This window comes from Nicotiana sylvestris, chromosome 7 (genome assembly GCF_000393655.2).
Source record: "Nicotiana sylvestris chromosome 7, ASM39365v2, whole genome shotgun sequence".
Taxonomy (NCBI): domain Eukaryota; kingdom Viridiplantae; phylum Streptophyta; class Magnoliopsida; order Solanales; family Solanaceae; genus Nicotiana; species Nicotiana sylvestris.
In genome coordinates this window covers 94,048,650-94,060,119 of record NC_091063.1, presented here as the reverse complement: position 1 = coordinate 94,060,119, position 11,470 = coordinate 94,048,650, and the positions used below count along the sequence as shown (strand labels likewise).

At 36.2% G+C, this 11,470-nt stretch overlaps 2 protein-coding genes across 2 annotated transcripts; both read left to right on the top strand.

The window, feature by feature from the left end:
• The first annotated feature begins 3,366 nt into the window (after positions 1-3,366).
• Positions 3,367-5,982, top strand: LOC104242373 (uncharacterized). The gene is made up of 3 exons (XM_009797416.2): positions 3,367-3,398; positions 4,940-5,310; positions 5,392-5,982. Exons 2-3 carry the CDS (start codon positions 4,948-4,950, stop codon positions 5,980-5,982), a joined length of 954 nt encoding a protein of 317 aa, XP_009795718.2. The 5' UTR covers positions 3,367-3,398; positions 4,940-4,947.
• Positions 5,983-6,460: 478 nt separating this feature from the next.
• On the top strand, positions 6,461-11,205 carry LOC104242372 (serine hydroxymethyltransferase 7-like). Its single transcript, XM_009797415.2, has 5 exons — positions 6,461-6,662; positions 6,779-7,661; positions 8,597-9,002; positions 10,401-10,502; positions 10,591-11,205. The coding sequence occupies exons 2-5, from the start codon at positions 6,780-6,782 to the stop codon at positions 10,812-10,814; spliced, it is 1,614 nt and encodes a 537-aa protein (XP_009795717.1). The 5' UTR covers positions 6,461-6,662; position 6,779; the 3' UTR covers positions 10,815-11,205.
• Positions 11,206-11,470: the final 265 nt, after the last annotated feature.

The window sequence follows — 11,470 nt, the reverse complement described above, 5'->3', positions numbered from 1 at the left end:
CTACCACACGATCTAGAGTAAGAAAAAAGAGTGACAGTCTTCAATGCCCTATAGCCTCCTGCTTATAAGTGTGGTGCATGACACACCCATAAATAAGACTTTACTAGACACGGCTTGTAGACTCCCTAGGACAGAACTGCTCTGATACCACTTTTGTCACGACCCAAACCGATGGGCTGGACGGCACTCGGTACCTTACTCAACCGAGTACCAACGTAATGTATCTTTCTTATTACATCATCATATACACATGCATACGGACCTAATAGGCCAACATGATCCTTTATAAACTCAAAATATAGGCCGACAAGGCCGTACAATCTTTTATGTACAAGACATATGTCTACAAGCCTCTAAGAATACATAAATGTCATAAAGGTCTGGACAGAATCTCGCCATATCAAACAATACACATCTAAATCATACTAACCAAACGAGCAACTCCGAAGCAAATAGAGCGCACCAACATCTTCCGCTGAGCTGATAGCCTACTTGGAGGGCTCTCGACCTGTCTATCGGGACCTGCGGACATGAAACGCAGCATCCCTAGGTAAAAGGGATGTCAGTACAAATAATGTACCAAGTATGTAAGGCACATAAATAAATACATAAGAGCCATAGAAGACATATAGAGTACATGACTCAACCTGTAAGTCTAAATAACTTTGTAAATCATAAATTACTTTTAGCGTCATGCATATGCGTATGAATGTCATGTCGTGCATATGTACATGTTTCATAACATCATCAGCCTCTGAGGGCATCCCGTCATATCATATCGGCCACTGTGAGCAAAATCATCATCATATATCAGTTGATTAGGTGGTGGTGCATATATAACGCTATAACCTTTCCCATATCCCATATACATATATATACATACATATATACGCGTATATAATGCCGTTTGAATCATATTTCAGCCACTGTGGCAACATCATCATCATATACCAGCTGATTAGGTGGTGATGCGCATATAACGCCGTAACCTTTTCTCATATCTCATATACATATATTTACATATATACGCGTATATTACGCCATATGGTTAGGGGTCAATGCTCATGAATGCAATGCATGAAAAGTACATTAATAAAATCTTTCGGAATTTTATAAGACCATTGTGTCTTGAGCAATATCATAAAGTAAACTCTTTTCAACTTTCGTATTTTTCTGAGATCCATGAACAGATGATAAAATATTATGACACATGGAAATTCAGGAACATAGATATCTCTAATACTTCTATGAATAGAGTCATTTATGGAATTTGTACTTTTGCAAGTTTCCTTCGTATCGTATGGATCATGCCAAAAAAAAGAAGGGATAGCCTTAACATACCTGGAGTAGTGAAATATCCGTATGATATTCTTGAAAAAGGTTGCACCCTGCTCGTTTAGAACCACAAAATTTTACGTTGTTAAGCTCCCAATAATTCTCGTGGATTTTGATTGAAAGACGTTTAGCTTGCTAATTATTCTGGTTGCAAGCATTTTTGTTGGAAAAGAAATGGTTAACGTTGGATGTTGTAGTGCTTTTTAATAGACAATTCATGACTAAGTTCTAAGTATAGGAATGATTTAATATATATTCTGATTGTAATATTCTTGAAAATGAAATTCTTGGAACTCACGAGCATGCAAATGTCTCAACTTCTCATTATATGTTTGTATAGAAAATTCTTTAAATTGGCAAGGGTATGACACCTAATCAAGGAAGACCCTTAGTCATTTCTTTATGAAGTGGCTAACTGCCACGTTTAAGGATGAGAATTATTAATTTTTACCCACTTATTAGTTAATTGGGTAATATTTTATTACCCGGTAATTAATCAAGTACCCACATAATTTAAAAATTGTTTCAACTTAATTAAATACTATTCTCTTTTAATATATCTTGTACACCTTATGGTCATGTAGTACCTTGTATGACACTAGTCCATAAATACCGGGTATTTTAGCTCGGGCCGTATTTTATCCCAAAATGCCAAACTTCGACAAAATTCGTTTTCTTCAATTTTACTTACCCTCTTACCTTCACGAATTTACTCATCACTTATAATCCTAATCACCAAATAATCTTTTCCTTGGACTGATGTCAATTATCTTATGATAAATTCAACAAACATTACCGCAGTGTGCAACATCGTCGTAACTTATTACTACGAGGCGTAACATTACTGTAATATAATACTGTTGGGTACAACACTGTCGTAACTTATTACTGCAGGACGTAACATCATCGTAATATATTACTGCAGAGGGTGACATCATCGTAACATATTACTGCAGAGCATAACATTGTCGTAATATAATACTGCAGGACATAATATTGTGAGGTGTAACAGATATTAGGGATCGAGAGATAGAGAGAGACGTAGAGAGGATCCCAATTCTTTGCAACAACACCCAATTCAAACAAATAATATTTTTTGAAAACCCAAATTCGAATTCAAAGCTTTAAAGCTTTTTAATGGTTGTCAATGGTGGAATTGCTGCTCTCTTGTGCAAGATACGTGGGGGAGAAGGGGGGAGGATGAGATGTGGAGAGAGAAACGTTGGGGGGAGTGGGATTTGTACGTTAAAGTGATTGTAAGAATTGATTAATATTCTTAAATCCTAAAAATGTATATAATTGGTAATTTTGTATATAACAGGTAATTGAAGTAAAACTTGAGTAGGGAGGATAATAAAGTTTTCCAATAGTGTATATGTACGTAAAAATCGCTTTGATATTCTGCTGAATTAGCATTTTGAAAAATATTTGAAATTGAAGGATTGCAGTGTACTTAGTTGAAATAAAATTTTCCTTTTTCCACCAAAAAATTGAGGGATTGTATTGAATCTGACATTTGAATTTTATAACCCACTAAAGTCGGGCTGGGGCTGGTCTCCGTTTTGACAGCTGTGCTATTCTCACAGCAAAAGAAAAGGAAAAAAAACACTTTTATAGAAAAATTCCATCATTTAACCCCTTGTTTGGATGATTGTTACCCGTTGTATCGTATCGTATCGTTATTATAATTACAATGTTTGTTTTGATTGTTATTTAAAATCCGTTGTATTGTATTGTTAAATCCATTGTTACGTAACAACGAAAAGAGCCATTTTACGTAACGACCGATTTGGTGTGGTCGGATCGTTACGTATTTTTCTTTCCAACTATACCCTTATTTATTACTTATTAATCCTACTTTACTCTTTTCCTTATTTTATTATTTTAACTCCAAGTCCAACCTAAACCTACTGTCTTCGTTCAGTCTCCCGTAAGAATTTGGTTAGATCTGCCGCTTTTGTTTCTTATGGTTCTTCCATTGTTCTACTTTTTTTATTGCTAATAATTGTTAACTTTTTTCCTTGATTAGGTTTCTGGGCTTGTTTTCAAGATACAAAATACAGGTACTTTTCTCTCCTTTTTTTTTGGTTAGTTATCATGTGTTTCAGTTCTTATTGTAACTAGATTCGGCTGTTTGAGTAGTTCATCTCCTACTATGTTGAAACTATGTATGATTATTTTGAAGATTTTTATTTGCATGATGTAAATATTTGATGAGTAATATGATTTGCTAATATGATTCACCGAGTAATAAGTTATAGCTTAAGGTCTACGTGTCGATATCGCATTTTGTGTTGCAACTTTAACATCTAGTTATGGAGATTTTTTGTTGCATGACTTGAGTATATGGTTAAACTATAGTTTGGTTCTGGGAAAAACTTGAAGTGTAATCTGGTAATATGATTTGCCTAACTAAATTCATGGCTAAGGTCAACTATCTGTTATATATATCTACTATCTGTTATATATATATATATATATAGCATGTATTCAGTGAAGATTTGTCCATCACTTCTTATTCTTCACATTAGAGACATATATACTAAAAACTAGTATTTTAAGTATGGCTAAGATCTAGCATCTTGGATCTGCTATCATTTCAAATATTTTATTTTCTAACTTAATTTATTGACGATGATCTCATTCAATTTTATTATAGATGGATGATCGGAATAATCAAAATAATAGTCAAATATCACGACAGTTGAGCTCTTTAGCCGCATATGTTGCTTGCTTAGTTGTTATCTGGTTTTGGAATTATGCATGTGAAATTGAAAATGATCGACGTACGATCACACATGATTTACGAATTGAAGGAGAACGAGTCAGAAGTGAATTAATGAGTTATTTATTCTCAACTGAACTCTGTCATAATATCTTGAGAATGACCCCTCCAGCCTTTATCGGTCTATGTGAGATATTAGGTAGAGAGGGTGGTCTTAGACCAACACTTCGAACTACCGTTGAGGAACAAGTTGCAAAAACACTTTACCTGTTAGCGCATAATGTGACAAATCGTGAACTAGCTTTCTTCTTTCGTCGATCTGGTGAATCAGTCAGTCGTCATTTTCATACTGTCTTGAGAGCTATCTTGGGGTTATATGAAAAATTTATTACACAACCCGATGGCTTCCAAGTTCCTTCTGAAATTGCCAGCAGTCAGAGATTCTACCCATACTTTAAGGTGAACACAATTATAATTTTTATTTAAGTTTTAACTAATGCCAAGATTGCTTGCATTTTAAATCATGAACATAATGTCAGGATTGTATTGGTGCAATTGATGGAACACACATACGTGTTAAAGTTCCACAAAGTGAAGCACCTAAATATTCTAGGAAGTAAAGTTCCACAAAGTTGATTCGAGATCACATAGCAACGGACATGTGGCTTGACTACCTTGCTTAATTTTCTAGGAAGTAAAACTCAAATGAATATTTTCGTGACTATTTGATTGATTCTGTGCTAAGTAATTTCTATAAGTTATTTTTGAAGTATAGACCAAATGTATTGCAGTTTTCTTTATTTTATAACTTTTATGAGTATTTATGTGTAATTTAATTTTATTGAATCTAAATTTTTTTGATTCATCTTAATTATGTAGTTGCCAATATGCCGAAAAGGTCAAAGTCATCCTCAAGCGATATAAATGTTTTAGATAACAATTCTGTTTGTGTTTGGTCAAATGCTATGGACGACGCCTTAATTGATGCATTTCATCATCAGCATATACTTGGTAACAGAGTTGGTGGAACCTTCACTTCACACGCCCTGGATAATATAGTGAATGAGCTACAATCAAAATTTCCTGATAAAATTATTAACAAAGAGAGAGTTCACAATCGAATGAGATTAATTAAAAGACAATTTGGAAAGTGCTATGACATGTTTCAAAATGGGATGAGTGGGTTTGCATGGGATCCCAATACAAATACATGGAATGCTGAATCTGAAGTATGGGATCAATTAATTCAGGTAAATTTATATTTATTAGTTTTGTTCTTATTTTTCATGTTTTCTTTATTAATTAATATATGTTATACTTTTTATATGTAGGCTAAGCCTGAAGCTGCTGAATTGAGGAACAAGCCAATTAGAAATTATGATAAACTAATAGTGCTATATGGAAAAGATAGGGCTACTGGAAAGCATGCCGAAACTGGATCAGACATGTTGAAAAGAAGTGCTCACAATAATTCGAGAAGATCAAGTACTGCTTCATTGACCATTGATGAGGTAGATGAATTAATTTCTATGAATGTTGCCTCTTTGGAAAACACTGAGAAAGATGGGCAAGACGAGCAAGAGCAAACAACTCCCAAAACGCCTACATTGAATGCATATTCAGAGGCACCAATTTCTAATAAGAATAAAAATCAAAAACAAGATCATCTTAAAGGTATGACTGATATGTTGAGAGGTGGGATGGATAATTTGGCCAATGCCATAAATCGCTTATCAACTATGCCACCAATTCTAGAGAGTGAGATATGGCAGATGGTGAAGGAGATGAATTTGGAACCGCGTTTGGTCCCAAAGGCTTATATATTTCTTTGCCAACATGCAGACTTGTGCCGCACGTTAATTGGATGTCCATGGGAAGACCACAAAATTATTTTGTTGACCATGATGTCGGTTGACAATTAAGTTAGATTAATATTATTTATATTTATATTATTATAACTATTAAGAATTTTATAATGAAGTGGAATGCTTCGTTATTAGAAGATATTATATCATGCACTCAAGTTTTGGATTATATACAATTGCTTGTTACTAGGAAATATTATTTACGATCTAAATTTTGAATGATGTGTACTTGGTATAGCGTCTACAGGAATCTATGTTGATATAGCGTGGCAAAACCTTCTTCGATTGTACCGCTAAGAAACATATATCTATAAGTAAATACAAAAGTACACAAGAGGGTCGTCGAGCGCAAAGCCACCACGTGGAGTTGGTTTCCTTAAAATTAAGTACACAAGTATGTCACAGTTCAAATACGTCCAGGTACATCCCCCTTGAATCTTCCCCTTCTTCTTCAATTCCCTTCATTCCCTTCTTTCTCCATATATATCAAGCATAAAAGTACAACGTTAGTAACGTAACAAAGAAACAAAATCGATATTCAATATTTATCTTCTCCTAGGTTTTGTGCCTCCCTTTTTATGGAAGCTCCGGCTACGATCAGGTACACCTTCACCGCACCCTCTTCCATGCACCTCCACCGTCGTCCTTCCAACTCTGACTGCTCCGGTCGCTGTTTCTGTTCTTGTCACTGCTGTTGAATTCATTTCCAAGCACACTTCTGTTTGCACTCTTCCACGGTGAGCTACTATCCATTAAAATTGAATATAAGTTGAATTTTTTTAATTTTTTTTGGAATTGGAGCAACAAAGGGAGAATCTCAATTTCATCTGTTTTTGGTCGTTTCTTGGATTAGGATGGATATTACTCCGTCGCAATCGAGCAATCTGTCTCTAGGGTTTGTTTCTCATGAGTCGATCACCTTTCGGCTCAATCCTCGCGTTCGTGACTCTTCCCATTCGGATGAGGAGAGGGATGTCCAAGAGTTCCGCATTTTAGGGCATTCGATGTGTTTAAAGAGGAAGAGAGAGATCAGTTCGACGCCAGGGCTTGAATCGCGAAGAAATGCTGTTAGAGCATGGGGCAATCAGGGCCTAAGTGTAGCTGATCCTGATTTGTATGAGATAATGGAGAAGGAGAAGCAACGGCAACACAAAGGGATTGAATTAATTGCTTCCGAGAATTTCGTGGGCAAGGCAGTAATGGAGGCATTAGGTAGCCATTTAACGAACAAGTACTCCGAAGGAATGCCAGGGGCAAGGTATTATGGTGGCAATCAGTATATAGATGAAATCGAGACGCTATGTTGTAAGCGTGCATTGGCTGCTTTTGGACTTGATCCAGAGAATTGGGGTGTGAATGTGCAGCCATATTCCTGCACCTCAGCTAATTTTGCTGTTTATACTGGTTTATTACACCCTGGTGATCGGATTATGGGTTTGGATACACCATCTGGTGGAAACACGAGCCATGGATACTATTTGCCCAATGGGAGGAAAGTTTCAGGAGCTTCAATCTTCTTTGAGAGTTTATCTTATAAGGTTGACCCCCAAACTGGGTATGTAGATTTTGATAAGCTTGAAGAAAGGGCTCTTGATTTCCGGCCCAAGATTCTTATATGTGGGGGAAGTTCCTATCCCCGAGAATGGGATTATGCAAAGTTTAGACAAATTGCTGATAAATGTGGAGCAGTTTTAATGTGTGACATGGCACAGATTAGTGGCCTTGTTGCCGCAAAGGTAATTTTTTCTTTTAGTCCTGTTGGTTATTTGATTTATTTTGGCCCCTTTACCCAGCTTAGCACGTGCATCAGTTTACTCGCTTTTATTAACCAGTTTAGTGTTCACTCTGATCTCTTGCTGGCTAGCAGAAAGAACCCATCAAGTAATATGTGTTGTGCTTTTTGCATTAGTTTTGGATGTTCAAGGTGATTTCTTAGGCTGAATAACTACACTTTACTGACAGCAAATCGCTCCTTACTTAAACCTTGTAGGTTTAGTACCTTATTTTGCATCCCTTTAATAGCATGCCAATTTTCTGATTTCACACAGTACCTAAATCTGCTTTGTGGTTATACTGCCATGATTATAGTGCCATTTTGTTACCTGCTGAATTTGTCTAAAGAACATTTCCGATTGTAAAGTACAAATCCGTGCTACTTAAGGAACCATTTATGCTCTTTCCGGAAAGCAATGGAATAGCTACACCATTGTATTTTTAATCTATTTTGATAACTTGCAATTGTTATGCATCTTCTCTTTATGTATATGCTTCGTCTTGGCTCGAGATTGTTAGTGTAACAAATGGTTAAATATTTGCTTGTGACTGAACTTGGTGATGAGTTCATTTGCTTGGGATTTTTTAAACTTGATTTAATGTTTGGTTCCGTTTGTTAGATAAAAGATCAAGACATCATAGGTGGAGTATTTTTAGGTAACGATGTTGCAGACTAAAAGAAATTTACTGCAGATATAACCTGATAAAGTCTACTTTTCTTCCTGGTGTAGTAAATATGTACTCAAGTATCTGTGTGCTTTTTGCTGCCCTGAGTAAATCTGTTGTGAGGAATCTCTCTTCGTCTTTGTGTTACTACTCTTGATTTCCCATTGGTTCCTTTCCTTACATTGATGATCAGGTGTTCTGTTAAATCTGATGCATAGTACTGTCTCTGCAGGAGTGTTTGAGTCCCTTTGACTATTGTGACATTGTTACTTCAACAACCCATAAGAGTCTCCGAGGCCCTAGGGGAGGTATTATCTTCTACAGGAAAGGTTCAAAGCCAAGGAAGAGAGGCATGCTTTTGAATCAAGGTGATGGCAGTGATAAATATGATTTTGAGGAGAAGATAAACTTTGCCGTTTTTCCTGCTCTTCAGGGTGGGACACACAATAACCATATTGCTGCCCTAGCAGTGGCATTGAAACAAGTGGCTAGTCCTGAATACAAGGCATATATGCAACAAGCAAAGAGAAATGCTCAGGCGTTAGCAGCTGCTTTATTGAGAAGAAACTGTAGGCTGGTTACTGGAGGGACAGACAATAACATGATATTGTGGGATCTGAGAAATCTTGGGTTAACAGGTTGAATATCTTTTCCTGAATTACCTCCACTTGCCTGAAGTACGGTTGTTATTTCATTTGGTTAAATTATTGGACCTGTGTCTAGTGAAACTGATGCGTCAAATGTTACTATTTGATACATGTTCTTTTTGTGGTTGCCAGCGTATTCATTTTTTACCTCTTCGTTATTTCAAATCTGAGGAAAGGGATAGTGCATGGAAGATATGGCTGTAGGAAAAAAAAGAAGTGAATGTCACAAGTATTGTTTGGGTTGGAGTCCAGTCTAAGTCGTTCACTAGGTTGAGCGATTACTCTCTTATTTTCATATTCATACTAGTGCGGTCAATGAACAGCACAAGTCATTCTTTTTTCTTTTTTTTTTTTAAATTTTTTTTAGAGTTAGTGTTTTTCCTATGATCCTGGTATCAATTTGTTTCACCACATTTTTATATCGACTTCTTACTACTGTGGTGGCATAATTACTATTTTCTACTATCCTGGTATCATGGTTGTCCAACGTTGGGAACATTGTAGTTTGCCTCGTCTTTAGGTTTCTCTAAAAACCTAACTTCCTTGCTGCTAATGAGAACTGAAACACTGGAGGCATTCTCATGCAAATGCCGTTGATGATAAATCTCTGTAATTTAGTAGTTATCTCTTCCTTAAGTTAAGTTGGAAGAGAATAAGTTATATGGGACGACTGCTGATGGCATCCAATATTGTTGATAGGCAGCAAACCTGCCACTTCTTACCTTTGTGGCCTTGATGCCTAGAAGAATATGACTGCTTTTTCGTTTATTATGTCATCTAAGATGGAGTGCGGTGGGTTGACTTGATTCAATTGTGAAGAAAACAATGTAAAATGTTTTTTGCTTAATATTTACTGGAGAAACATGTGGGGTCCATAGATTAGCTTTTGTGCATTTTACTACTGCTTGAACTAGATACAGAACATAGAGTTCAACATATTTGATTGTTTGGCTAGGCTTCTAGTTTTAAGTTTCTAGTTTTATGTTTCAACAGAATATACTTGGAAGTTGGTACCGGTAATTGCTTGTACTTGAGATGGTAATTATATATGTAAAGGATGGTGACGATCAATGTAGTAAACTAGCCTTATTTTAGTTATACTGGCATGTGTTTAGTTTGAGCGCATTATTTATGGTTATACTGGACATTTGATTTCTAACAAATAGGTAGCTTAAACTAAGGTATTAATTTTGGTGTAACTTTGCACTTCTAAAATAATTGCTTAATGGGCTTAGCTCACTTGCATGATGATGAACTCACTTCCTGCAATCTGCAATCTCTTGTCTTCTTGATTCTGGGAGTTGCTGTCATGGAATTACAATTGCAGTTGCTGAATTGCTGCCATTTTTTTGATGGTATATTGGTCTTTATACTACTATATTTGTGTAGGTAAGAATTTCGAAAAGGTCTGTGAGTTGTGTCACATCACTGTCAACAAAGTGATGATCTTTGATGATAATGGGAGTATGACCCCAGGAGGTGTGAGGATAGGTAAGTTGTTTCGATGCTGAGTTTCATTTATCAACTTTCAGGAGTTGAGAAGCCCTTTATATATATTCTTTTGTTTCTTCGGGTGCAGGGACCCCTGCTATGACATCAAGAGGCTGCCTGGAGAATGATTTTGAGATGATAGCAGATTTCCTTCTTAGAGCAGCACAGATTGCTAATTCAGTACAGAAAGGACACGGAAAGCTGGCAAAGGCTTTCTTGAAGGGCCTTGAGAACAACAATGACATTATTGAGCTACGGACACGTGTTGAAAATTTTGCTTCGCTGTTTGAAATGCCTGGATTCGAAGTATAGTTGGAGGGGTAATTCTTGCAGAAGACCACATTCTTGTGTTTGACGCTAACCTTTTCTTGGGAGAAGTGCGCTCAATTCTTGTCCAAGCAATCTTCTTGGACTACTATGATGTCAACACTGGAGAGCCTTTTCCACACCGCCATCCTTGATTAACTAAAGATATGCCATTGTCAGTTGACATGACTACTGAAATTAGAGGTTAATTGAAGGCCTGAACCTGGCCGCACTTGTAATTATTTAGGCGGAGATTTGGGTTTATGAAATAGTTTACCTCAGACAAGATTTTCACTTTTATTTGTTATGGCCATAGTGTCCTATTTCGTTCATTATTCTTTCTTTGTACCTATGGTGTTATACAGTAATTATTATGGTTGGGTTGAAGAAGTACGTATTCTGTTATTTTCTCTATTATATATAAGAGGTTACAAAGTGGAATGTACAGGACAACTATGCCGTTTATGTTTGCTGACTTCTTTGAATGAAAATCCTGAATTGCTCGTGAAAACGGGAAGTCAAAGTTGGGTATTGTAAAATTTTCCTTTAGATTTTCTTTGGGCTGTTAACAGCTGAAGAATTTGCTGGTTTGACATTCTTAATCAGGTTCTGAAAGGTATAGGTTAACGTGAATTAGACATTTCTAATTGGAAAAGAAAATT

Coding starts and splice junctions, on each gene's coding strand:
- LOC104242373 (XM_009797416.2), top strand. CDS start 4,948: ATGCCGAAAAGGTCAAAGTCATCCTCAAGCGATATAAATGTTTTAGAT. Junction 5,311..5,391: donor TATGGGATCAATTAATTCAG/GTAAATTTATAT, acceptor TTTTATATGTAG/GCTAAGCCTGAAGCTGCTGA.
- LOC104242372 (XM_009797415.2), top strand. CDS start 6,780: ATGGATATTACTCCGTCGCAATCGAGCAATCTGTCTCTAGGGTTTGTT. Junction 7,662..8,596: donor GTGGCCTTGTTGCCGCAAAG/GTAATTTTTTCT, acceptor CTGTCTCTGCAG/GAGTGTTTGAGTCCCTTTGA. Junction 9,003..10,400: donor GAGAAATCTTGGGTTAACAG/GTTGAATATCTT, acceptor ATATTTGTGTAG/GTAAGAATTTCGAAAAGGTC.